A 27,701-nucleotide genomic window follows, 5' to 3' on the forward strand; every position below is an offset into this window, starting at 1 on the left:
ATTTTTTTCAGAACTAAAGACCTATTGGACCCGACCCTGAAAAAAATGAAAGTCTTCATCAGCTCTTTTAAAGACGCATCATTACATTTCAGTGAAAAAACTCCATCGAATTTCTCAAACTTTTAATACAAACAGTTTGATATAAAAAACATTTACATTAAAATCTGGTCCTACAAACGACTGAACAAGCAGCTCCCAGAGCAAAAACCAAAGTCTTCAGTTTTCCGTCCACCGGAGGCCCTGAAGGCAGCACGGCCCTCTGGGCTGGACTCTAAGTTCTAGTTTGACAAACAGAAAAGCGGCCCGAGTGTCGCTAGAAGAAAACGAGATTCCTCCAAACGGAGAACCTTTTATAGAAATAAGTTAGTGTGTGGAGACGGTTTCCCTGAACGATCAGAAGATCTCTCACAAGTCTGACTTCCAGATAAACTAAAAAGGAGAGCTGGGGGGGTCACGGACCCACAAAAAAAACAAAAGGTGAACATGTTGGGTCAAAGGTGCTCCAGAGCAGCCGACTGCGGCTCCAGAGCAGCCGACTGCGGCTCCAGAGCAGCCGACTGCGGCTCCAGAGCAGCCGACTGCGGCTCCAGAGCAGCCGACTGCGGCTCCAGAGCAGCCGACTGCGGCTCCAGAGCAGCCGACTGCGGCTCCAGAGCAGCCGACTGCGGCTCCAGAGCAGCCGACTGCGGCTCCAGAGCAGCCGACTGCGGCTCCAGAGCAGCCGACTGCGGCGCAGGCAATCAGCACATCAGAATATTGAAGTCCGTATTAAATTTTCTAATATTTTTACATATTTTCCTGGAGCCCCGCCCACTCTGCATCACAGCAGACATGTCTGAAAGGATGGCTCTGGGAAGTGCTGCTCTGATTACATGTGCTAGTTTCTCTCTAAAGTCCATTGAAGCCCCCCCCTCGTCGTCCTCCCCGGTGCATGTTGCCCCCTGCAGGGCTGTAGTACCCTCCGAGGAACTCCATTCTGGTTTGCTGAAAGCCCCAGACCAGGGGGGGACCTGTGCCCTGCCAAAGATGCGTGGGCCGCATGAAGCCTCTGGTGGGGCGTGGGGGGAGGAATTGGGCGTAGATTGAAGGCAGGTGAGGGGTCTGCAGGAGGCCCACGCTGCGCTGGCGCAGCTGGCAGTAAGACGGGGGCTGGCTGGTTATGAGCTGTTGGGCCGCATGACAGTTCTTTTTCTCATCCGTCTCCATGACGACGACAGATGATCTGCTGCTGGACTGCGTCGCTACTGCTGACGTACTTCTGCTGACCGCCACCTCTGGGACAGACGCTGCTTCCCTACAGGACAAAAAAAGCATTTCATTACCGTTAGCATCCAGGAACGGTACCAGATCAAGATCACCCAGGTTCTGCTGCAGAACAGCACCTTAACCTAACCCGAGGTGCCTGAGAGATTTAGTCCAAATCCAGACTGTAACAGAGCAGAGAAAGTGTTTGACAGATTGTCCTGAGCCCGCTTTCAGTGGAAGGGGTGTGGCTTTACGAGCTCGCTCCTGGTTGGAGAGTGTGGTTGCCATAGAAACGTAGACTCAGAGCGACACAGAAAAAAAAAAGTTACAGTTTACTGAGAACGTCTGGCTCCAACATGGCGGCGGACATATGGCGGAAAAACCAGACTTTGGGGTTGGAACTTGAAGCGAGGCATTTTCTTTGGGTGACGTCAAACTCGCTCAGTCCAGTTCTCTTTTACAGACGATGGTCTGAACCCAATCAGGCTTCCATTAGGAAGACGTGGATGAACTGATCTGACAAACAGCCTTTTCCTAAAGACCCACTCTGATAAAAATGGTGTTTCTGATGTTTTTAACACGTTCTAGTAGCGTTTTTCTCATTACAGAGGACAAATATAAAGGAAATTAAGATTAAAAATGCATCTCTGAGTAATTCTTTATTCAAATTGTTTTGAATCAGGAGCATATTAAAAAATGCCGTTTGAAAAAGATCAGAAAATCCGCTGGGCAGGGCCATATATATATAAAAATAAAATAGACGCCCCTCTCCCCCCTCCACGGGTGGTTTCTCCTCCAAGCTGGGGTCCTCTACCAGAGGCCTGGGAGCTTGAGGGTCCTGCAGTATCTTAGCTGTTCCTGTTCTTTTCTGGACTGAGAGGTCTGAGGTCTTTCCAGGTATCTGTTGTAGCCACTCCTCCAGCTTGGGGGTTACTGCCCCGAGTGCTCCAATTACCACAGGCACCACTGTCACCTTCACTTTCCAGGCTTTCTCCAGTTCTTCTCTGAGTCCCTGGTATTTCTCCAGTTTCTCATGTTCCTTCTTCCTGATGTTCCCATCGCTTGGCACTGCCACATCCACCACAACGGCTTTCCTCTGTTCTTTATCCACCACTACAATGTCTGGTTGGTTCGCCATCACCATCCTATCAGTCTGGATCTGGAAGTCCCACAGGATCTTTGCCCTCTCATTCTCTACCACCTTCAGAGGTGTTTCCCATGTTGACCTTGGGGTTTCCAGTTCATATTCTGCACACATGTTCCTATATATTATTCCAGCCACTTTATCTATCTATCTATCCATCCATCCATCCATCCATCTATCTATATCTATCTATCTATATATATAAGTGATAATGCACACTTCGAAGGACATTAACCCGCTTATACCATGGTCACTTACAAAAGAAATAGATATTAACCAGTGTTTCAACCAGAAAGAGGAGGAAAAAGAAACGACGCAGACACTCACTGGGAAATGTCGCCCTCTGCTGGACTGCTGGTGGCTCCGCCTCCTTCTGCAGACTCCTCCTCCCTCTCCTCGCCGCCTGCTTCTCTTTGGCCCCTCGGCACGACTGCGGTTGTGTTTTGACGGGCAGGGGGGTCAAAGGGGTCCTCGGTATTTGCAGTACAGTTTCCTTCAGCCCCCCCCTCTTGCTGGCCCTCAGTGGCTGGTGCCCCCCCACCCCGATCCCACAACAGAGGGTCGGAAGGTGGTGACTGCGCAGCCTTCCTGCTGGGGATGGGCGGGGTCAGGAGAGGGGGGTTGTGGCCGTTGATGGGACCGGGAGGTTTGGGGGGGGTGGGCTCTGCCTGCGACTGCAGCAGCTCCCGTTGCAGCCGCAGCCGCTGCAGCTGCTCCTGGCGCTCCGCCCTCAGCTGCTTGATGGCCTGCTGCAGGAACTCCATGTCCCTGCTGGTCGCCAGCGGGAGGCGGTCTTTGGAGGCGGCGTCCGGGAAGAGCTGGTCAGATGCTTCCGGGCCAGGAGGGAGGCTGGAGCAGGGCAGAGGGGGGACTTCTGGGGGTTTGTTGATGCCCTGTAGCTGGTCGGGTGGTTCTGGGATGGCAGAACATTCAGGAACCAGGTCCAAACCGGTGTTCTGCTTACAGAGCCCTGAAGATGAGCGTGACCGAGGAGAAGACAGAGAAACATGAGACGGGGCAGATAAATGGACCTGAATGGTCCTGAAAGCCTTTTAATAGTGGTTTAAACTATGAAAAGAAAGGTGTTCAGCTGCAGTGATGCTTTGCAGAGAAATCCTCCAGGTTTTCTCCTCATGTCCCAACATGAAGTGTTAAGGCTCCGCCTCCTGCTCATGACTGACTGATGTTTTCAAACCACAAACTCTGACCTCTCAGATCTCCACCACTGACCTTTGGGAGCCAGCAGCTCCTCCAGAAACAAACATTTGTCCTTCGGGTTGTGGCGGCCGGCCAGCCTGCTGAGGCTCTGCAGAGTTTCCTCCACATCCGCCACAATAATCCCCCCACCGGAGTACAGGAGGGGCTGATCCACGTGACGCTCTGAGAGTCAGAAGAAAAGCGTTATTCAGGATTGGTGTTACAGCCACAGTCTGTCTTCCTGAGGTCTTCTTGGATCTTCAGCTCAGTTAAATGAGGAAAGCATCTTCGCTTTGAGACCTACAGCGGCTGCAGGCAAACATTTCTGATGGAAGACACTTTCTGGTGCAAGAACATCACCCCCACCTGTGAGGAAGACCATGTGTCGGAACTGCGTGTGTTGAGCCTGGAGCTGCAGCAGACAGTCCAGGTCAGGCGAGCGGACGTTCAGCATGTCGCAGCGGTGGTACGGGAGGACCTCCACCACCTGCCGCTTCTGGTAGGCCGACAGCAGTTCCAGCAGGTTAGCAGCGTCTCTGCGAAACCTGAGGACCAAACAAAGACCAGACTGAGGATCTCCACCTGCAGCAGAAGCTCCTCCTCCTCTGCTCTGACCAGCCAATGATGAAACAGGACCAGAAGAGTGCGGCTCGCCGCAAACATCACGAGGTTTCACAGCAAAAGTAAAAGGGTGAAAGAGCGACCCGGCGGAGTCCTGAAGGAGAGTCGGTACCTGGCCTGTTCCTTCAGTTTCCTCTGGGTTTTGCCGTGGATCTTCCACCTCCAGAGGCTCTGTGGAGAGCTGTGCTGCTCCAGGAGCTGCAGCAGAGCAGCCAGTCGATCTGCACAAGAACCACCCATCAGCTTCTGCTGCCCCTCAAGGCCCAACAAATACACGCTGAATCACACTGATCCTCTCTATGAAGACATTTACTATCCAGATGATGACGCATTAAAGGAAAACACGCCATCCAACAAGCTCAGTGGCCTTGTGGTAGAGTGTCTGCCCTGTGACTGGAAGGTCGTGAGTTCAAATCCACACCAGAGACTCTAAAAATGGGACCCAATGCCTCCCTGCTGGACACTCAGCATTAAAGGGTTGGATTGGGGGGTGTTAAGCCACCAAATGGTTCCTGAGCGCGGCTGTGTCTGCAGCTCACTGCTCCCCCAGGGGAGGGGAGAACAAACGTCACCCACCGAGGTGCGTGACAGCTAACGGGACTTTTTCCTTTAACTTCACCCGTCAGTCGGCTTCAGGACTGAGAGGCGACATCCAGGTGGAAAACCTCAAGTCAGACGACTTTCTCCCTAAAGCAGCAATTTTCCTGTCATGAAACTTTTTTAAACGTCACAAAGACAGAAATCTGAGCTCAGTGATGAGGCAGAAAAAGACGGAGCGGACTCACCGCAGGTGATGGCGTCTGGATTCAGGAGCAGCTCGTCTGAGACGATGCAGCCTCCAGAAACGAAGAGCTCTGTCCAGCCGCTGCTCTTCAAGTCGTCCTGCGAGTCGATTCCCACAAAGACCACCGAGGGGCGCCGCTTCAAAGACACCAGGCCTGGGATCTGACACAAACATTCACATTTATCCTCCAGGGAAAACCCTCTGCTGCTTTCATCAGGATCCTCTCTTAGGCTGAAACCAGATCACTGATTCACAGATCACACCTGGATTCTTAGCACTCAGTGGTTTCTATACGTTTGGATGAAGGAAAATGTAAATAAACTGAAATTCATCCTATATCTCATCTATACCTTATTTAGACCAGGAGATAAAAATCACAGATTTAGAAAGAAAGAATGAATGTTTATCCCTTTGAACAATGTCACGCTCTGAAGTCTGTCAACTTCCTGGTTAACTTCAGTCGCATGACGTCACATCACCAGATTTTCCCATTATTTATTTAATGTTGATTAAACTTTTTATTCTATCAAGTGAATTTAAAACAAAATTGCTTTTTCCAGAACTTTTTTCAGTAAACTGAACTTCGGTCTCATTCGCACCTAAGAAAAAGCACTTCATACTTTTATTTTGAAAGGGAGAACCTTACCAACACATAAACTAAACATTTGCTTTGTGTTGTTTATGAGTTTTAAATCCTACATTATCCTGCATTCTGGAGCCAAAGTTACGTTGCCTGAAGTGTATTTTTACTCGACTATATTTGTATTAAATCACAGATTTTAGGGACGGATTGCGATTCTTTGAGTCTTCAGATATTCGTTACAGCCCTGGCCTTCAAAATAAAAGCCTGCAGTGTTGTGATGAGCGCAGGTCACTAACATAAAAAGCGGAACAGGAGCATGAAGCTTCATCTGCTCGGACGGCGGCGCCAGCAGAGGCAGACGGACAAACCTCGTGCACGTGTGCGGCGATGTCTTTGTTCCTCATGATCACCAGCAGGCCGCTTTCCGGGTTTTCCTGACTCAGGAAGTCGACCGGACTTTGTTGGACGTTGCCAAGTCTCAGCAGTTCGTCCTGCACAAAGACGGCATCAACAGACGATCCTGCACACCCCCCCCCCCCCCTTACTGCTCCACCTGCCTACCTTCACCTCCTCACAGGCCCGGTCTCCCGCCTCGGGGCAGTGGATGTAGAACTGGGGGGACTTCTTCTTGATGTCCTTCATGATCTCCAGCAGGTTGTTTAACACGTCCGGCTGCAGCTGGTGGATCACAGAGTTCAGGTCTTTGGAGGACGGAGCGGACCCTGGGCAGACTTCGGGTTCTGGTGCCGGAGCGATGCTGGTACCCAGCTTACAGGGGTGTTCTGAGGGAGTGGGCCCGGTTCCAGTGCAGCCTGGACCTGTAGCGACGCCTTCCTCCTCTTCATTGGCGATGCGGACCGTCGCTCTGGCGTTTTGAGTCCTCTCCGTGCTGGTCTCCATGGATCCGGATCCAGACTTATAGACTGACCCGGATCCGGAAGAAAGATCCGGCAGTGCGACTCCAGGAGGCGGGCTGCAGTCTGCGGACTCAGACCGCCTTGCTCCGCCTCCTCCGAGGAGCTCGGCGTGGAGACGGACAGACCCGTCAGTCTGCTCACTACAGACAAAAGGGGCGTCGTCACTTCCTGTCGGGGCGTTGGCAGCACGGACACTGGCCACGAAATCCCGGACGGTGTTTGCTAGTGAGGCGTCGGCGTGGCCGGCGTCCGCCCTCTGGCTCGCACAGACGCCTTCAAACGCCGCCATCATGTCGTTCAGGCTGCTCTGCAGAGAAACCATGTAGTCCTGGACCGGGGGGCTGGGGTGGTAGAGGGTCACATAATGAGAAAAGCTGGGTATGGGGGCACACGGGACTGTCCTCAAACATGTAGGGGGTTCTGAGTGTACAGCTGAGGGTGGGGGCTGCTGGGAGTTGTAGTAAACACCTTCCTCCTGCAGGAGGAACTGCATCTCAGAGGAAAAGTCTCCCAGATGTTTGTCCACAGTGATGTCGACAGTACAGGAGGAGGCGGAGGGAGGGGGCGCCTCAGCTAAACCTTGCAGCTCTGCTCGTCTGGACCCCCCCAGAACAGCACCTTCCTCCTGCCTCCCGTCCAGTTTGACGTCAGTCTCTATAGATGGAGGGGGGGTCAGTTCCTCCACCTCCTTCCCCTCCAGGGGGGCGGAGGGTGAAGTCCAGGAACCTGCAGCTGGAAGATGGGGTGGGAGCGTGGGCGGGGAATGGGGCGGCTTCTCCACCGCGCCTCCTGTAAGGACTCCTGCAGGAGACCAACACGTTAGAAAATGGAGGAGGAGCAGCTGAAAGCTCCGCTGCTATGAGGAGCGTTTAGATTCATCGTGTGAGCTGCAGTCTAAAGCTGAGTCACTGGAGGGAAACGCGCCTCCTCAACACAAACGCAGGTTAACATTTGAACTGATGCATGCTGGGAAACACGCCTCCTCAACACAAACGCAGGTTAACATTTGAACTGATGCATGCTGGGAAACACGCCTCCTCAACACAAACGCAGGTTAACATTTGAACTGATGCATGCTGGGAAACGCGCCTCCTCAACACAAACGCAGGTTAACATTTGAACTGATGCATGCTGGGAAACACGCCTCTTCAACACAAACGCAGGTTAACATTTGAACTGATGCATGCTGGGAAACGCGCCTCCTCAACACAAACGCAGGTTAACATTTGAACTGATGCATGCTGGGAAACACGCCTCTTCAACACAAACGCAGGTTAACATTTGAACTGATGCATGCTGGGAAACACGCCTCCTCAACACAAACGCAGGTTAACATTTGAACTGATGCATGCTGGGAAACGCGCCTCCTCAACACAAACGCAGGTTAACATTTGAACTGATGCATGCTGGGAAACACGCCTCCTCAACACAAACGCAGGTTAACATTTGAACTGAGGAAACGTGCACACAAAGAGAGGTTGTGTCAGAAGTCCAACCCTAACCTCTACATAGAGCGTTTACCATTTTCCAATTCTGTCTGAATCTGGAATTTCAAAATCCAAAGTCCCAGAAATTTCCCAGAAGTCTCTGTGAAAAACCAGTGAGCATCGATGCTCACTAGATCAACGAGCATTGACCACAATGCATTGCGTCAGAACATTTTTTTTGCCAAAAGAATGTATTTAAATGTATTTTTTAATAAACCATAAACATTTTTATCTTCAGAAAACGGTGGACTCATAAATAACCATCCCAAAACACACATTAATTAGATTTTAACTCTGTGAAATCGATGATGTCGTAGCCGCTGTATAAAAATAAAACAGTAGTGAAGAAGTGAGCGTGGTATCTGAATTGCTTTTTAAATTCAGGGCACTGCATAGTTGTAGATGCCGTCAGAACTATAGAATGATGAATGCACTCTGTAGTGCACTCTGTAGTAAGTAGGGAAGGAACTCGGACACACCATAGGCTGTGTCAGAACTGGAGGGCTGCGTTCTTCCTGGGCTGCATTTGAAGGCCGCTTACGCCACAAAAAGTGCTGTCCAAACTCAACGACTCCTTCAAATATGTCCTTCTTTTCTCGATTACAAGGATTGGTCTGGTGTCCTTCACTGCTGACTATATCCCAAGATGCATTGCGGCCACACCCGGAGATTTTTTGACAACAATGGCGGACTGTGAAGCGGGACCCAGACTTGGAGATAATTACACCTCCAAGATTAACAGTTGGATCAAATGACCTCCATGCTCAGTTCACTACTCCTCTCTGTTTGGGACTCACAGTTGCTAGGCAACAGGACATCCGCCGACGTAACGCCTAGACTCGACCAAACCCACAGCCATTAACGTCTGGGCTACCTGCTCGAGGAAGGACCCGGCCAGCGGCGGCGGTAAGGCCGCGGCCCTCGAATGTGACACACCCTTTAACACAGGTTTACATTTGAACTGTTGCATGCTGGGAGTTTCAGAGAACATCTCAGGTGACATGATTACCTGGAAACTCCCAGGGGGGTGGGGGGGCTGGATGTTGCTCATTAGCACAGGCAAGCTGTTGATCACATGGGGGGGGCTTTTTGAGCTCATGGGAGGAAGACGGGGATGGTGGCGCGGCGCTGTTTTCAGAGGGGGCGGGGGGCATTGGGGCATCTGGGTCTGAAGACGGGCAGAGCAGAGGAGACGAGGGGGGGCTGGACTCTGGGGACGGGCACTGAGATGGTGAAGGGGGGGAGCTGGGTTGGGGAGACGGACACTGTGAGGGGCAGGTGGGTGGGCTGGGGACAGGGGAGGGGCACTGAGCAGGTGAAAGAGGGGGGCTGTGCTCAGGGGAAGGGGCGGGGCTTTTATTGGATGGCGCGGCCGCGGTAGGAGCGCCTGTTGCCGCGGTGACCGACTGGAACCGGGGGTCCTGGGGGAGGTTGCGGTCCCTCTGGGAGTACCTCTCTGAACTCAGACCTGCAGAGAGCCGGTTTGAACATTTTAGCCGTCATCCATCCCATAATGAGCCAGATTCCAAAGTAAGCCTCCTCAGGGCAGGCGGGCGTCAGACCTGTTATGGGGATGAGGATCCACGGGATCGGCCAGTTCTCCTCCTCTTCCTCCGGATGCTCCACTTTCCTCCGAAGTCCTCCTCTACCTCCGTCGCCATGGTGATACGTCTCCCCGCTGTGAGAGCCAGGACTGAATCCTTCCGAACTACTGATGCTGCCTGCAGTCTGCTCCTGCACACACAATAAACACACAATGAATACACAAGCAGACAACAACAAACACACACAGGTCTGTTAAATCTAAAGCAGATTTCATAGATCTGCACCGTCATCACTGCTTTACATCCTTTTAATTCCTGCAGAAATCGAAGATAAAATATCAGAAAACACTAGACTAGAATGACACATTTGTTCATGATGGCCATTACATATAGAAATGCTTTTCAAAAACCCTGAAGGATCATGGGACAGATCAGCCTAAGACTCAAGTCTGATCCAGTTTGACCCTCTGGAGCTCGGGCCCACCTGAGTGACCCCCCCACCCCCACCGTCACACATGTCTGATCTCCATGAACGACGCTAACGTCCAGGTACCTCCATCTCCTCCTGCAGCTCCACGTCACAGGCGGTGGGCAGGTTGGACTCCTTTGGCCCCTCCCCCTGCGTCTCATGAAGGTTCTGATTGGCGGTCTGGATGAGACCTGGGGTTTCAACACAACAGATAAAGTCATTTCCTACTATGACCTCTGGATTCTGATTTCCGATGATCCAAAGGTCCCGTCAGGTTCTGGAGGTTCTACTGTCGCCATAACGTCAACACCGCAAAGGACAACAATCAAACAACCGGTTTCCCTTTTTCCACACAGCAGAATTTACTTCCAGGTGAAAAATCACAAAAGGATCTGATTCCAGTCTCTCTCTAAACCCATTTACTCAGGTTTCTGCCTGATATTTTCTATTCCTAAATGAACCTCTAGCATATTTGGAAGCCCCGCCCCCGCACGCCGTCAGCAGAAGGCACGCCGTCACCTGTCAACTGGCCGATCAGCGTAGCAGTGGGTTCGGATCCGTTTCCCTTCAAATCGATATCCTGTAAACCGAAGGACTGCATCACGGATGACAGCGAGAGCGGCGCCGGGGGGCTTCTGTTTCCTAAAACACCAAAATAAAAGCACGATCAAAGGTTTAGACTGAAACTCTCAGGTAAAAGAACATGATGACCAATAAGGTCAATGAGTTCCATCGGATGTCCAAAGGTTCTGGCCGTCATGCTTCCTGGTCAAACATGGTGCATTGTGGGTCTTTTCGTCTTCACCTGCAGTCTTGTCGGGTTTTGCGGGTTCCTGCGAAGCTTTGAAGTACTTCAGCGCTCTCTCCGCCGTCTCCTGCTCCATCTTCCTCTTCTTCTCCGGAGCTCTGGTTCTCTCTCCTTTCTCCCTCCTCAGCTCATTCTCTGCGTTCCTCTTGCAGGTCATCACCAGGTCTAGCAGCTGCCGCACCTGAGAGGTTTTCAGAGCCACCAGGTGAGATGGTCAGCGTGGGAGGAGTCAGGCATGTTCTGAAAGTTGCATTTCCACGGTTGATGGAGTTTTTTACCCTCTGATCGCTGTTGTCCTGCGCCTCTCTCCCCGGGGCTTTGTGGCTGTTCCTGGAGCTGGGCTCCTGCGGCTCAGGACCAAGGTGCGCCTCCACCTGCCGCTTGGCCCGGACCAGCGGCAGGAGGTAGAGGTCGGGCCCGGACAGGTAGGAGTGCAGGTAGCTGTCCCTGCTGAGGTGATGGTGTTTGGGCGGGGGGAGGCTTTTCCCCTCGTCATCCAGCACGGAGTCGTACTCGGGCATGGGGTGTTGAGGAACCTGCAGGGGAAGCAGATGAACTGCAGAGGTGTGGAAATTCAAGGATGGGGATGAGAGGGGCGGAGCTCTTACACTGCCGTCCTTCAGGCCGCTGAAGTATTCCTGTGCCTGGTGCTCCACACCAGCAGGAAGATTGGCGGGCCAGTTAGCTCTGGCTTTGATCAGAGCGTGATGCAACGCTGGGATGAAGGCGCTCAGATGTGGCATGACGGGGGGGAGGGACCACGAGGACTCTAGTGTGGAGGGGTCACATCGCGATGCTGCAGGTAAAAAAGGAAAAGCAGCAGCAAACATTTCATACTTTCTAAAAACACCAACTATGATGTGCAAGAAAAATGCGCCTTTAAAAAATTATTGCAGACCCGCCTGCAGCAGACCCGCCTGCAGCAGACCCGCCTGCAGCAGACCCGCCTGCAGCAGACCCGCCTGCAGCAGACCCGCCTGCAGCAGACCCGCCTGCAGCAGACCCGCCTGCAGCAGACCCGCCTGCAGTAAGTAGATGCGCCTGCAGCATACACGCATGCTGCCTCGATGCCGATTAAAACATGCAGCATAGATGTTTGAGGTAGACATACGTGGAACAGAAGCGCCACCAGCAGACTTATGTGTTCTACACATTATTTTAGCAGAGATTTGTGCAACAGCAAGCAGCACAGATCTGTTCCCCCCACCCTCCACATTCGTTCTTGTTAAATATGAAAAGTGCTTTTTCTCACACTCTGAGACCTGAGAGTGAATTCCGGTGAAGAAAGACGGAGCGCGTCACTTACGGAGTTTAGCGACATCCCGGGATTCTTGGAAAACAAACAAGGCATGAAGACGCCTTTTCCAGTTCTCCCTTCTATCTGAAAACGCAGACACAGAAATGTCAATCACTCAACGTGGTGACATGAGAACAGGATTTAAAGACACATAAAAAGACACAGTGAGAAAAAGCTTGAAGTGCTCATTTGTCTGAACTGTCTGAAATATAGCATCATGTTTGTCCTCCAGACCAACTGCGGGTTCAGACATTGTTCCCTTTTATGAAGAGCCAATAGTTCACATCATATGAAGGATCTTTCAAATGTCTTTATCATAATGAATGATTTGCAAGTCTTCAGTCACTGTTTTCCTGTTTCTCTTTTATTCATTCTAGGGTCTTCCTCAATTTTCCATCTATTTCAACCATCCATCTATTCAAATGTTCAGCTCTTTCATCTTTTTCCAGCTGTGACTTTTGCTCCTTCAAATCCTTGAACTTTTCCAGATATTCCAGGATTTCTGCCTCCATTGAAACACGTGGGGAATCCTTGAAAACCCTTCTGTCTTTCAACCATCATAACGTCAACATACTTTGAGCTAAAGACGCCATTCAAACTACAAATTATTCACAGCACTTTAAACTGATGGCAGTTTTATCAGATTTCTGAAATATGTTTCAGTTTTGGAAATATAAACTTTTAAACTTTGTGGTCATTTCATCTTTACAATGGGTTTCAATGGGAGAGGCTTCCAACATTTTCACCAAAATTCCCCGTCATGGAGCTTCTTATTTTGGCATTCTGTCAGCTAGAGAAACCATTAAAACAAGAAAATGCTCACAAGGCTTTGGACTACAACATATTTTACTTTTGTGATTATGCAGTATATAGTTTTTTCACAAATGGACTTCAAACTTTGATAACTTTCCAACAATCTCCCTCGCTCCGGCGTGACGTCATACGCTGTGCCGCTGGATGGAGGAAAAAAGCCATCAGCTTTTATAAACAAAGCTCCCTCATGCCTAGAAAGTCAAATCAAGCCCAGTAAAGACATATATATCAACGTAGGCATTTTTTTTTTCTTTTTCTTTTTTTTCTTTTCATTTTTTTTCTTTTCTTTTTTTTTTCTTTTTTTTTTTTTTCAACGTAGGCATTTTTGTTGTCTTTTCAAAAATGTATTTTGTGTCAAGATGTTAGTTTTACTTTTCTATGAAATCATCCCGGATGCCAGAGAGTCGCTGCAGCACTAAATGATCAAAGGCAGCTGGTATAAGTCCCGCCCACTGTACCTGGTTGGTGGTGTCATGACAGGTGAGCTGTGGTGCACAGCTTCGCTGGTTCGATACCCGACTCTGGCATTTTTCACAAACACATCTGATTTTTGTTATTGTGCTTTTTTCATTTTATTTATGATTAAGTTTGATCATTTCTTTATTTCTTTGCCAATTATTCCCCTTTAAGTTTCATTTTCATTCAACATTATAGCATAAACCCTTCATTTTCTTCTTCTTTAAGTGCAGCTCCTTCTAGTTATAAAAATCATCATCCATCTCATTTGTTTGACGCGTTTCTCTGAACCACAGGTCGCCGTACATAAGATAGAAAACAACGAAGCAGCAGTAGAATCTCCAGAAGTTGGAGAAGGTGGTTTCTCAGACAAAATATTAAATATTAATATTAAAGGCAGAAGCAGCTGTAAATACGGCTGTAATGTAAAAAAACCTGGTTGGTAGCTGAGCAGACATGTTTACTGGAGAAGATCCACAAAGAAAACAGATTTATCTTTGTTCATTAGTGACAAAACGGTTTCATTTAAGACGACGAGTCTGAAGAGCAAAGATCAGAGACAAACGTCTTCTCTGTCTGAGAACGTTTCCACTCTATGTTCAGCAGTTCTGCGTTCTTTACGTCTCCTGTAAAACCGCCGTCTGGGTTTTCTGACATCATCAGCTTCTGCATCGCCGTGGAAACACTGACTGTCTGTCGGTGTTGATGATGGTTTCTTCTGAAATCTAACCATCACACACAATAATATTTTCTTTAAGCTCTCCGGTGGTCACAGAAAAGCTGGTGTGGTACCTGCTGGCGCCGCCATCTGAACGCTGGACAGCAGCAGCAGAAAGCCTCTGTCTGGAAGCGGACTCACCAGAACCTGGAGAACAGCAGCAGCTTCAAACAAAGAACTCCGACGCGCACGCCGGTCCTCCGGATGAGAGGAACCCAACGTCTCTGACACAACTTTTGAGTCAGAAGACTTGGAGATTTCAAATAATCTCTCATAGTAAGAAACGGTCAAGTTGTCCAGCAGAACCAGGTCGACAGAACTCACCACGTTATTAACCTCTAGTTCCCGAAGGAGCGCCGTCACGCTGGACGTTGAGCGGTTCCTGCTGGTCACCTCCAGCAGGCTGCAGTAAAAACCTTTGTTCACGACTGCGAGAGAGGAAACCAACGTTTACCTGCCGCAGATGAGAGGCGGGGCCACGCGTGCACACACCTGAACTCACCTTCTCTGCTGCCGCTGTACGAGTTATAGCACAGAACGCCAGAGGGCAGCATCCTGGTCACATGGTCAATCCTCAGCAAATTCCCAATTTGCAGCTTTTCTGGTCTGAAATCAGAAGAAAGATTTTACGATTCCATCCAGATTTCTGCCAACAGACTAGAGCAGGTATGAAAACGGTTTCTGCAGAAAAATAAAAAGGAGCTTTGGATGTTTCTTTCCTCTCATGAGTTTCGTGTAAAGATCCAATAAAACGTGAAGGACAGTCAAGAAAAAGCTCAACGTCCATGCTGCTCTTTTTGCCTCCTTACTCACAGTCTGTGGGGCAGAAAGGGAGGCGAGCTGGACTGGAGGGAGATCTGCAGGAGAACCTGATCCTCCTTCACCAGATCCCCGGTCCATACGGTGAACTCAGAGGATTCTGGGAGCAGAAGAGGCAGTCAGGAGAGCCGCTTTGGTGCGACGGCGAGGCTTTGGAGGCGGCCGTCTGAGTGGACAGGAAACACTCACCTTCCTTCCTGTCACAGGAGCGACTCGTCAACCTGCTGAAACATCGGAAAAACCATGAAGCTCCGCCTGAACTCCATGCAGACGATTCCATCGTAAAGATACGGTTATGACTTTTCCCTCTGTCGTTCCATTTAAAAACCTCCACTCAGCTGTCGACATCCTGTCACCTCAAGCTTTGGTGTTTCTGGATCTCGTACCTGCTGGGGACTAGAGGGCTGCTGGGAGGCGGAGCATCTTTTCCTTTGACCTGGAAGAAGACCACGGCATGCGGACAGACGTGGCGAGGTCGAGGCCGCAGTTCATCGAAAGAATACTCATAAAAGTATTGCTGCAGAAACAAAGGACAGGGATTTCAGAAAGGATGCAGCTCCCGGTTGCTGCGTGTTCGTTACGTGTGTGCTGGATGGATGTTGCGTTTTTGCTGCGTGGATGCTGCGTGTTTAGTGCATGTTTGTTGCGTGTTAGTTGCATGTTTAGTACATGTTCGCGCGTGTTTACTGCTTGCTCGATACATGTTTGCTGTGAGTACATTGCGTGTGTGCCGCATGTTTGCTGCGTGTTCGTTGCATGTTTGCTGCGTGTTCGTTGCATGTTTGCTGCGTGTTTAGTGCATGTTTGCTGCGTGTTCGTGGCATGTTTGCTGCATGTTTGTTGCGTGTTTAGTGCATGTTTGCTGCGTGTTCGTTGCATGGTTGCTGTGAACGCGTAGCGTGTTTGATGCATGTTTGTTGCATCTTTGCTGTATGTTAGCTTTGTGTATTCTGTGTATGCGTTGCGTGTTTCTTTGATGTACGTTGCATCCTCGCTGCGTGTTCGTTGCATGTTTGCTGCGTGTTTGTTGCGTGTTTAGTGCATGTTTGCTGCGTGTTCGTTGCAGGGTTGCTGTGAACGCGTAGCGTGTTTGATGCATCTTTGGTGTATGTTCGCTGTGTCTATTCTGCGTGTGCGTTTGATGTACGTTGTATGCTCGCTGCATGTTCGTTGCATGTTTAGTGCATGTTTGCTGCTTGTTTACTGCGTGTTCGTTGCATGTTTAGTGAATGTTTACTGCATACTCGCTTCATGTTTGCTGCATGTTCATTGCGTGCTTGCTGCGTGTGTGATTGCTGGATGTACGTTGCATGTTTGCTGTGCGTTTGCTGCATGTTCGCTGCATGTTTCCTGGATTTACGTTGCTGCAAGTTCGTTGCATATTTAGTGCATGTTTGCTGCGTGTTTGTTGCATGTTTAGTGCATGTTTGCTGCGTGTTCGTTGCATGCTAAGTGAATGTTTACTGCATACTCGCTGCGTGTTTGCTGCATGTTCATTGCGTGCTTGCTGCGAGTGCATTGAATGTTTAGTAAATGTTTGTTGCGTGTTAGTTGCATGCTTAGTGCATGTTTGCGCGTGTTTTCTGCTTGCTCGATACATGTTTGCTGTGAGTACATTGCGTGTGTACTGCATGTTTGGTGCCTGTTTGGTGCATGTTTGCTATGTGTTCGTTGCATGTTTGCTGCGTGTTTAGTGCATGTTTGCTGCGTGTTCGTTGCATGGTTGCTGTGAACGCGTAGTGTGTTTGATGCATGTTCATTGCAGCTTTGCTGTATGTTCCCTGTGTGTATTCTGCGTGTGCGTTGCGTGTTTGTTTGATGTACGTTGCATGCTCGCTGCGTGTTCGTTGCATGTTTGCTGCCTGTTTGCTGCTTGTTTACTGCGTGTTCGTTGCATGTTTAGTGAATGTTTACTGCACACTCGCTGCGTGTTAGCTGCATGTTCATTGCGTGCTTGCTGCGTGTGTGATTGCTGGATGTACGTTGCATGTTTGCTGTGCGTTTGCTGCATGTTCGCTGCATGTTTAGTGCCTGTTTGGTGTGTGTTTGCTGCATGTTCACTGCGTGTTTTCTGGTTTTACGTTGCTGTGTGTTCGTTGCATGTTTACTGCATGTTTGCTGCGAGTTCGTTGTGCGTTTGCTGCATGTTCGCTGCATGTTTAGTGCCTGTTTGGTGTGTGTTTGCTGCATGTTCACTGCGTGTTTCCTGGAGTTACGTTGCTGCCTGTTCGTTGCTTGTTTAGTGCATGTTTGCTGTGAGCCGAATGTTTGCTGCATGTTTGTTGCATGTTTGCTGTGTATTCGTTGCATGTTCGACGCAACTTCGTTGCATGTTTGCCGCGAGTTCGTTGCGTGCTTGCCGAGTGTTTGTTGCCTGTTTGGTGCATGTTTGCTGCGTGTTCTTTGCATGTTTGCTACATGTTCGCTGCATGTTTGCTGGATTTACGTTGCATGTTTGCTGCATGTTTGCTGTGTGTTCATTGCGTGTTTGCTGTGTTCATTGCGTGGTTGCTGCGTGTTCGTTGAGTGTCTGCTGCGTGTTCCTTGCGTGTTTGCTGCGTGTTCGTTGCGTTTCTGCTGCGTGTTCGTTGCGTGCTTGCTGCGTGCTCGTTGCGTGCTTGCTGCGTGCTCGTTGCGTGCTTGCTGCGTGCTCGTTGCGTGCTTGCTGCGTGCTCGTTGCGTGCTTGCTGCGTGCTCGTTGTGTTCTTGCTGCGTGTTCGTTGTGTGCTTGCTACGTGTTCGCTGTGTGTTTGTTGCGTGTTCGTTGCGTGTTTGTTGCGTGTTCGTTGTGCGCTTGCTGCGTGTTCGTTGTGTGCTTGCTGCATGTTTGTTGCGTGTTTCTTGTGTGCTTGCTGCGTGTTCATTGTGTGCTTGCTGAGTGTTCGTTGTGTGTTTGCTGCGTGTTTATTGCGTGTTTGCTGCGTGTTTGTTGTGTGCTTGCTGCGTGTTCGTTGTCTGTTAGTTACGTGTTTGCTGCATGTTTGTTACGTGTTTGTTGTGTGCTTGCTGCGTGTTCGTTGCGTGTTAGTTGTGTGCTTGCTGTGTGTTCGCTTTGTGCTTGCTGTGTGTTCGTTGTGTGCTTGCTGCATGTTCGCTGTGTGTTTTTTTCGTGTTCGTTGTGTGCTTGCTGCGTGCTCGTCTGTTTGTTACGTGTTTGCTGCATGTTTGTTGCGTGTTTGTTGTGTTCCTGCTGCTTGTTCGTTGCGTGTTTCTTGTGTGCTTGCTGCGTGTTCGTTGTGTGTTAGTTGTGTGCTTGCTGCGTGTTCGTTGTCTGTTAGTTACGTGTTTGCTGCGTGTTTGTTACGTGTTTGTTGTGTGCTTGCTGTGTGTTCGTTGCGTGTTTGTTACGTGTTAGCTGCGTGTTCGTTGTGTGCTTGCTCCGTGTTCGTTGCGTGCTTGCTGCGTGTTCGTTGTCTGTTTGTTACGTGTTTGCTGCGTGTTCGTTGCGTGTTAGTTGTGTGCTTGCTGCGTGTTCGTTGCGTGTTAGTTGTGTGCTTGCTGCGTGTTCGTTGTCTCTTAGTTACGTGTTTGCTGCGTGTTTGTTACGTGTTAGCTGCGTGTTCGTTGTGTGCTTGCTGCGTGTTCGTTGTGTGCTTGCTCCGTGTTCGTTGTGTGCTTGCTCCGTGTTCGTTGCGTGCTTGCTGCGTGTTCGTTGTCTCTTAGTTACGTGTTTGCTGCGTGTTTGTTACGTGTTAGCTGCGTGTTCGTTGTGTGCTTGCTGCGTGTTCGTTGTGTGCTTGCTCCGTGTTCGTTGCGTGCTTGCTGCGTGTTCGTTGTGTGCTTGCTGCGTGTTCGTTGTCTGTTTGTTACGTGTTTGCTGCGTGTTCGTTGCGTGTTCATTGTGTTCTTGCTGCGTGTTCATTGTGTGCTTGCTGCGTGTTCATTGTGTGCTTGCTGCGTGTTCGTTCCGTGCTTGCTGCGTGTTCGTTGTGTGCTTGCTGCGTGTTCGTTGCGTGCTTGCTGCGTGTTCGTTGCGTGCTTGCTGCGTGTTCGTTGCGTGCTTGCTGCGTGTTCGTTGCGTGCTTGCTGCGTGTTCGTTGTGTGCTTGCTGCGTGTTCGTTGTCTGTTTGTTACGTGTTTGCTGCGTGTTCGTTGCGTGTTCATTGTGTTCTTGCTGCGTGTTCATTGTGTGCTTGCTGCGTGTTCATTGTGTGCTTGCTGCGTGTTTGTTGCGTGTTCATTGTGTGTTTGCTGCGTGTGCAGGTAAACGAGGGGTTTACCCTCCCATCAGGATTCAAACATGGTTCGGTTGAACGTTCGGATGCTTTTGTGCTTAATGCTGGTTCCGGGTTCTTAACAGAACCAAACTGGATTTCCTGCAGCCGCTCACCTGTGTGAGGTCAAAGGCGCGAAAGCAGGTGAGCGAGGTAACTTTGCTGGCGTTCTTGGCAATGTGGGCGTCAAAGCGAGGTGTGGGGTCCAGAAGATTCTTCATGTTTTCGTAGATGCTCTTCACTTTTCCCTGCAAACACAGACGTTCAGACGAGCTTCAGACCAGAGGAAAATGCAGCTTCATCCCCGTCTTCCACTGATCTGACCAGAAGAAAAAATCAACGTCTGAACACGAGGGACCAGAACCAAAGACGCCACCGGGTCTTCACAGACCCAAAGACAGCGGAGCTGTTCAGAACCTGGCTTCCACTTTTCAGTCCAAATCCCACCATCAGAACCTGCGACAGGTGATTCGCCGCAGAACTCAGGTACAGAAATGAAAACAACAGAAGACAGAAATAAACGTGAGATTCTAAACGACCACAGAGCTGCCGTCCTGTCGGCGCGTCTGCGAGAAAGCGGCGTGCAGCTGCAGCAGATTCACCATCTCTGTGTGTAGTGGCAATGATCGTGTTTATGAATAATTCTCCTTTGGTCATGTGATGAGTTAAGACGTCATGTAGGCGCACCTGTGTTAGTTTGGTTTGATACAGAGAAGGAGCACAGCGCCCGGTATTTTCTGTTGACCGCTCGTATACTTGATTCTGAACTCTGCTTTGATGGATCGTATGACGTGTGTCGTCTGTGGCAACGAGGAAGTGGAATAAATCACGACACAAACAAAGTGGATTTCTTGGTCGTGTTTTTAGGGAGCGCGTCGCAAACAGAACCTGCCACAGCCTCTCCTGCGGTTCATAAGCCTGCAGCCGCTACACCGTGTTTTAGAAAAGAAGAATCCCAGCAGCTTTTGAACACAGAGAAGCTCCTGAGGGATTTGAACCCTCACACCCGCTCAGACATAAACAGACTCCTGGGGGCTCATTTACCTTCATCACTTTGAAGATGATGATCTCTCCTGTTGCTCCAGACGTGAAGGGACTCGTCTGCAGCAGATCCGAGTACTTGGACAGATACACACCTGAAAACACACAAACGCACACGCCTGCTGTTAGAAAACACGATGATGCAATCGGAGCGGCACGGCGGCGATCCGAGAGTCCGGCAGCAGACGGAGAATCCTGTTAGCCTGAAGGTCCAAACCAGCTTTTCCCCACATGAAAATCAAACATTTGGATCCTTTTCATCTCCAGACGGAGCCGAAACCAAAGTATTTTCATAAATACATCAATCCTAAAGACTCACAGAGAAGCAGCTTTAATAAAACATTTTTCAAAACTTCACATGTATATTTGTCTTTGTTCAGACAAAAAAGGTTTGATTTGGTTTGAACCTTCGTGTTCTGCTGCTTCCTCCATTCGTGTTTTTGTGACAACAGGGACCATTTTGTCAGGATGAGACATGAAGGCGTCTTTTCTTCACATCGTATCCGTTTGATCAAACTAAACTGGGCATTTGGAGGAAGGAACCACCAAAACCTCCAAGATTAAAGTGATCCAGAGCAGAAAAAGGTTCTGCTGGACTATGTCCTCCGTTGGGAAAGCCCGTTGGGTTCCAGGAGGAACATCTTCAGCCGTATTTGCTACGTAAAGAAATGGGTCAGAAATTCTTTTTCCTCTTAGTGTTGAAAGTGTTTTTGTTGTCATCTGTGTCACAATCAGAGTGTTGATGCTGAGGAACTACAGCAGATCCAAAACCTCTGTGAACCTGAGGTTCTGTCAGAACTAGGGTTGTGCCGATGGACGATATCATCGTCCATCGTGATGGGTGACTGACATCCCGATGGAGAGACCACCATCGTGATGCCACGCCCCCGCCACGTTGCGCGTCGACGCCATAAGCCGCGGTTACATGTACAAAATGGGATCCTGATGGGATCGATGGTTAGATGATTAGAATCCAACCGTGTACATGGGCCCAGAAAAATGTTTTCAGACTATAAAAACGTTCACTAAGGTCACAATTTCGGTCGGAATAAATCATTAGCACATGCGCAGTTTGAAAACCGGAAAGGGATACAACTTCCGCCGATCGGCTTTTTTTTTCAAACTTTATTGAATGTAACAATTCAATACAAAACAATGTTTAACAGCGCCGAGCGGCTTTATACATTGACATGTCAGCTCGGTAAAATACGAGACGATCTTCTAAACCTGCTTTTAATAATGTTACGGTTATTATGAAACACCTGTTTGCTCATCATTTGAATTTTAATCCGTGTGGTCAGTGCTTTTTCTGAACGAAGCCAGGATTAGCAGTATGCTAACACGGGCTAACAACATTAGCTTTGGGTGGCGCTGCATCCTGGCTGCACGTAAACATGTAAGAATAACATCAGACTTTATTTAGTCGGGACACGACTGGAAACACAAATCCACGTGATTTTTTGAATGTTTCCTAAGGACTGAGCGACATTTCTGCTTTGAAGCTCAAACCGCTGTGTGTCTGCTGACGATCCGAGCTGTGCTCAGACACAATTTTAGACCCGGTTCTGAGTTCGGTTGCTAGTACCCCTAGAGCTGCGGGACGGATCGCAGTCTTAAATCTCCCACACATAGCGCTCATGTACCCCCCCCCCCCCCTCCCATCAAACAAAAAGCTGTAAATCCGCACTCCACCGGTCCACTCCACTTGCTAAGTGCGGGAGCAGACTACTTCTTTTCTATTTTGTTTGTTACTTTTTTTGTTAAAGTCACTTCCCTCAGTTTATACTGGATCATCGCGGATTAACCATTAGTTGGGAAATAAAATGAAAAAAAGCAAAATAACGAATAGCAGTTATATAAGAACGAAAAATGTAAAAATACCCCCCCCCCGACGATGTCATCGTCCATCCCGATGGTTGACAGCAAACATCGTCAACGGCCAGATTAGGGGACATCGCCCAACCCTAGTCAGAACCGAGCCTCATCCAGCACGCAGGAAGTTCTCTTTCAAAGTAAAAGTGCTTCCATGAGCAAACTAAGAAAGTTCCTGAAGAATGTCTGGAGTTCTGCATTAAACAGGTCCAGCTGTGTCTGGGGGGGGGGGGGCACGGGACGGTCCTACCTTTACTGGGGTTCCCCAGAAGCGTCGTCCCGCTGTGACCCACAGTCAGGCCCTTTTCACAGAGGAGGGGCAGCTGAGGAAGGAAGCAGAAACAGTCATGTCAGAACCAACGCAGCGAGCAGGAAGCTCGTCTCCACAGCAAAAGGTTGGCCGTCTGAAACATCCCATAATAAACAAAAGTAGCTCCTCCCACTGAAGGAAAAGAGCCTTTATTTTACCTCCTCAGAGTTTGCCAACAAGAAACAGTAGCTCTCCTCCAGCTCCTTCTCCGTCCTCCCCTCAGCCTTCATCTCCTTCCTCTTCTCCACAAACTGAAACGAGAAACACCTCCATGGGTCCCCTGTTCTCCCTGAACGGCCCCCCAGCTCTGACGCCTCCTAAAGGGAGGCCCGAAGACCTCGGGCGGACCTCCACCCTGCTCCCGCCTCACCTCCTTCTCCAGCAGCTCGCTGTGCACGAGCCGAGGCCTGCTGTAGGTGAAGCGGCCGGCAGAGTTTGGCTGGATGTAGCTGCAGGTGAGGATGCTCTTCATGTCCTCGTACTCTCTGGACTCCATGGAGACGTGCTGGAAGAGAGCTGAAGCAGGACACGCCAGTCAGACGCTTCACCACAGCCGTGTGTTTACCAATGTGACAAAAAGACGGAGGAATGGAAGTCTGAGACCAGCCTGGACCTCAGAGGAGAACATCGCAGGAAAAAAGGTTCCTGATGGAACAGCTGGATCCCAGAACGTCAGAGATCCAGTCAGGAGTCTGCAGTGACCCCTCACTCAGAGGAGGAGGCCCCTCACTCAGAGGAGGAGGCCCCTCACTCAGAGGAGGAGGCCCCTCACTCAGAGGAGGAGGCCCCTCACTCAGAGGAGGAGGCCCCTCACTCAGAGGAGGAGGCCCCTCACTGAGAGGAGGAGGCCCCTCACTGAGGGGAGGAGGCCCCTGACTGAGAGGAGGAGGCCCCTCACTCAGAGGAGGAGGCCCCTCACTCAGAGGAGGAGGCCCCTCACTGAGGGGAGGAGGCCCCTCACTGAGAGGAGGAGGCCCCTCGCTGAGAGGAGGAGGCCCCTCACTGAGGGGAGGAGGCCCCTGACTGAGAGGAGGAGGCCCCTCACTGAGGGGAGGAGGCCCCTGACTGAGAGGAGGAGGCCCCTCACTCAGAGGAGGAGGCCCCTCACTCAGAGGAGGAGGCCCCTCACTGAGGGGAGGAGGCCCCTGACTGAGAGGAGGAGGCCCCTCACTGAGGGGAGGAGGCCCCTGACTGAGAGGAGGAGGCCCCTCACTGAGGGGAGGAGGCCCCTGACAGAGAGGAGGAGGCCCCTCACTCAGAGGAGGAGGCCCCTCACTCAGAGGAGGAGGCCCCTCACTGAGGGGAGGAGGCCCCTCACTGAGAGGAGGAGGCCCCTCGCTGAGAGGAGGAGGCCCCTCACTGAGGGGAGGAGGCCCCTGACTGAGAGGAGGAGGCCCCTCACTCAGAGGAGGAGGCCCCTCACTCAGAGGAGGAAGCCCCTCACTCAGAGGAGGAGGCCCCTCACTGAGGGGAGGAGGCCCCTGACTGAGGGGAGGAGGCCCCTGACTGAGAGGAGGAGGCCCCTCACTCAGAGGAGGAGGCCCCTCACTGAGGGGAGGAGGCCCCTGACTGAGGGGAGGAGGCCCCTGACTGAGGGGAGGAGGCCCCTCGCTGAGAGGAGGAGGCCCCTCACTCAGAGGAGGAAGCCCCTCACTCAGAGGAGGAGGCCCCTCACTGAGGGGAGGAGGCCCCTCACTGAGGGGAGGAGGCCCTTCGCTCAGAGGAGGAGGCCCCTCGCTGAGAGGAGGAGGCCCCTCACTCAGAGGAGGAAGCCCCTCACTCAGAGGAGGAAGCCCCTCACTCAGAGGAGGAGGCCCCTCACTGAGGGGAGGAGGCCCCTCACTGAGGGGAGGAGGCCCCTGACTGAGAGGAGGAGGCCCCTCACTGAGAGGAGGAGGCCCCTCACTGAGAGGAGGAGGCCCCTCACTCAGAGGAGGAGGCCCTTCGCTCAGAGGAGGAGGCCCCTCACTCAGAGGAGGAAGCCCCTCACTCAGAGGAGGAAGCCCCTCACTCAGAGGAGGAAGCCCCTCACTCAGAGGAGGAGGCCCCTCACTGAGGGGAGGAGGCCCCTCACTGAGGGGAGGAGGCCCTTCGCTCAGAGGAGGAGGCCCCTCGCTGAGAGGAGGAGGCCCCTCACTCAGAGGAGGAAGCCCCTCACTCAGAGGAGGAGGCCCCTCACTCAGAGGAGGAGGCCCCTCACTGAGGGGAGGAGGCCCCTCACTGAGGGGAGGAGGCCCCTCACTGAGGGGAGGAGGCCCTTCGCTCAGAGGAGGAGGCCCCTCGCTGAGGGGAGGAGGCCCCTCACTGAGGGGAGGAGGCCCCTGACTGAGAGGAGGAGGCCCCTGACTGAGAGGAGGAGGCCCCTCACTCAGAGGAGGAGGCCCCTCACTCAGAGGAGGAAGCCCCTCACTCAGAGGAGGAGGCCCCTGACTGAGGGGAGGAGGCCCCTCACTCAGAGGAGGAGGCCCCTCACTCAGAGGAGGAGGCCCCTGACTGAGGGGAGGAGGCCCCTGACTGAGAGGAGGAGGCCCCTCACTGAGGGGAGGAGGCCCCTGACTGAGAGGAGGAGGCCCCTCACTCAGAGGAGGAAGCCCCTCACTCAGAGGAGGAGGCCCCTGACTGAGAGGAGGAGGCCCCTCACTGAGGGGAGGAGGCCCCTCACTGAGAGGAGGAGGCCCCTCACTCAGAGGAGGAGGCCCCTCACTCAAAGGAGGAGGAGGAGTCTCCTCTGATGACCAAAGCTCATCATCAATTAGACATTCTGAGATTTTAGCACCATAGGGGGCGGGAACCAGGAAAAGCCGGTGGGACCTTCCTCAGAACAACCACAGACGGGGTTGGGGTGGGGTGGGGCTCCCTCTGGGGGGGCTCAGCTGGCATCACTAACAGAGTTGGTTTCACTAATTTGCTTTCTGAAACAGAACAGTGAGGAACTCTCCTCAGGTTTAGGACTCACACACTCAGTGGGTCGGCCCGTAACCCTTGTGCTATCTTAGATGACCCCCCCCTTCCATTGATGTGTTCTCCCTACCATGACAAAGGTGGATAAAGGTGGAAAGATTTCATGTAATCCATGGACACCAGGGTTACGGAAGTCCACAAGTGATGATGTCACCAAAATAAAAGCATGAACATGTCGGCAGCTTTTGATGTTTTTCCTGAACAACCGAGAAGAAAGCTTCATCTGAATCCAGAACCAACATCAACTTCAGACCAGAACCAACAAGTTCTGCTGCAGGTCCCATGAAATCAACCAATGGCAAATGCTGGTGTGAAAACGGTGACCGGGTCCGGTGTGCAACCTTCAGCCTAACGGTAACGGTATTCTTTCCCCCGTCATGACGGACAGAGCAGAGTGCAGCCATCCGTCACCAACCGGAGACCCAAACCGTTACTGAGAACGGATGCCCGGAAGGGTCAAAGGTCAGACCTCAGTTTGTGAGAAGTGATGAGACCACCTAAGGACCCCCGCCCACTGCGTTCCCACACCACACAGAAGGGTGTTCTCTGCCCGGAACCAGAACCGACCCAACGTCCACCTGTCAACGTAAACACGGACGGAGGCGGTTCCGCTCCCACCTCTCTGCTCCTTTGTTTTCTTCGGAATCTGGAACTTCTTGGGCTCCATCGGCATGTGTCTCTGGTGCACCACCTGCGGCGCGGAGTTCCTCCACTCCGCCCGCCGGGCCGCCGCGCTCAGCCCGCCCGCCGGAAGAAGATGCGCTTCCCGGGAAAACGGAGCGTTGACCGCCTCGCCATCTTGCAGGCCGTTAGCCCCGAGGAGCTCCGAGGAGGACACCTTCCTCGGACGGCACGCCTCCCTCTGGACGGCGCCGTCGTCCATGGTGGGATTTGAACCACCGCCCGACGAGTCTCCTAAGGGTCACTCCGCCGCCGTTGGTCGGGTCGAAACCCGCTTGACGCCGCCGTTACCCGCTGCGCCGGAGAACAAACCAACACACGACCCGCGCCATGCTTCCTGCAAGCAGAGCTCTTCTTCACCGGGAGTCAAGGCAGCTGAGCAAACGGGGTTGTACTGCCATCTTCTGGGTTCGAGCGCGCGCGTCCGTCCGTCCGTCGGTGCCTCTGCTCCCAGTGGAAAAACGAGCAAACGGTAGAGAGACGCCGGAAAACTCCGAAGACGAGGGTTGGGAAACGGAATTACCATGCAGGCAAAAGCCAACGATTCCCGGATCCCTTAACAACAGGAACCTCCATGAAGACCCGTCCACTGTTATTTTATTAATTTAACAATAAAGTTATTTTAATAATTCCATCAAATTACAGTGACACTTTAAAATCCTCCGTAAAAATAGCACAATATCTACTCCCCCATTTGCAGCATAATGGTATAATCCATGACAACTGCGGAAGTGAGACAGTGTTTTCAAAATAAAGGTATTTAAAATCCAAGCTTGTTTCTAAATTGACCGAAAGTTGAAATGGTGAACTAAAGAAACTAACCGTACAAGCAGGTACAATGTTCGCTAAATCAATTTGAAAATTGTTTTAAGCGAAATGATGTGTAAAGAATACAAATCTTGAAGAGTGAAAAAATTGCTTAATTTTAAAAACATCATTTAATAAAATGCTCTGTTTTGTAAATGTGGATGCTTCAGACCAATGCAGTCGTATCTGTTGTTGTTTTCTTACATTCATTCTCAATTTCTAACAGCTGTGTTGGCAGAACGATGAGGTCTGGATGATCTGGAACTGAAACTCCTCAGAGGTTCTTTGCTCTAAAACGATTGTTAGTTTCATCAGCTTTTCACAAAAACAAGAAGAAAAAACAAACCGAGTATTAAACTCCTGAAGGAGCTGCACGGTTGGTCACCAGTTCTCCGCCACCTTTACGCTGAAAACTGGAGTGCCACGAGGCTGTGTGCTGAGCCCCATCCTCTTCATTTATGCCTGCAGAAACTAATGTCCCATCTTTTGTGGACACTAAAACATGGAGATCTGACGATGGTGGATGACTGCCTCCCTACATTTGTTCCTTAATCACTAGGATAAGTGTGGAATCTCACTCCTCTGATCCTTAGACGGTTGTTTCTGTTCCATTTGCTGCACAGAGCTGGGAAAAAGCCTTAGTCCACTCTGCTCCTCCTGCTTGGAAAATGCTGCAAAAAGACTGGAAACTAACTGAACTGGTATCTTTAAATGTTTTTAAGAACAAGCTCAAAGCATCAGAGACTGAAACAATAATGTGCAACTGCTTCTCATGGTTTGAGTGAACTTAAATGTATGTTTTGTATTGAAATGCGGCTCTGGGCCAGGACTCCCCTGGAAAAGAGGTTTTTGATCTCAGTGGGACTTTCCTGGATAAATAAAGGTTAAATAAAAAAAAATAGACAAACACAAA

At 50.9% G+C, this 27,701-nt stretch overlaps 1 protein-coding gene across 2 annotated transcripts; it reads right to left on the bottom strand.

Annotated features, from left to right (window-relative positions):
- Positions 1-107: 107 nt before the first annotated feature.
- tasora (transcription activation suppressor a) lies at positions 108-27,412 on the bottom strand. Of its 2 annotated transcripts, none has more exons than XM_023955343.2 (28): positions 25,919-27,412; positions 22,710-22,855; positions 22,498-22,590; positions 22,280-22,352; positions 20,161-20,252; positions 19,233-19,364; positions 15,289-15,419; positions 15,092-15,126; positions 14,897-15,002; positions 14,586-14,689; positions 14,408-14,511; positions 14,158-14,230; positions 12,106-12,180; positions 11,408-11,595; positions 11,078-11,335; positions 10,797-10,980; positions 10,511-10,633; positions 10,076-10,182; positions 9,541-9,712; positions 8,988-9,446; positions 6,136-7,292; positions 5,943-6,065; positions 4,993-5,152; positions 4,320-4,428; positions 3,953-4,131; positions 3,620-3,769; positions 2,717-3,359; positions 108-1,294 (listed from the first exon to the last, which is right to left on the bottom strand). In XM_023955343.2, exons 1-28 carry the CDS (start codon positions 26,181-26,183, stop codon positions 889-891), a joined length of 5,847 nt encoding a protein of 1,948 aa, XP_023811111.1. In that variant the 5' UTR covers positions 26,184-27,412; the 3' UTR covers positions 108-888. The 2 variants fall into 2 exon arrangements, with proteins under 2 accessions (XP_023811111.1, XP_023811112.1); XM_023955344.2 differs by having other exon boundaries at positions 15,092-15,123; positions 25,919-26,476.
- Between the last annotated feature and the right edge of the window lie 289 nt (positions 27,413-27,701).

Source organism: Oryzias latipes, chromosome 5, assembly GCF_053564925.1.
Source record: "Oryzias latipes strain Hd-rR chromosome 5, Olatipes_Hd-rR_3.1".
Lineage (NCBI taxonomy): Eukaryota > Metazoa > Chordata > Actinopteri > Beloniformes > Adrianichthyidae > Oryzias > Oryzias latipes.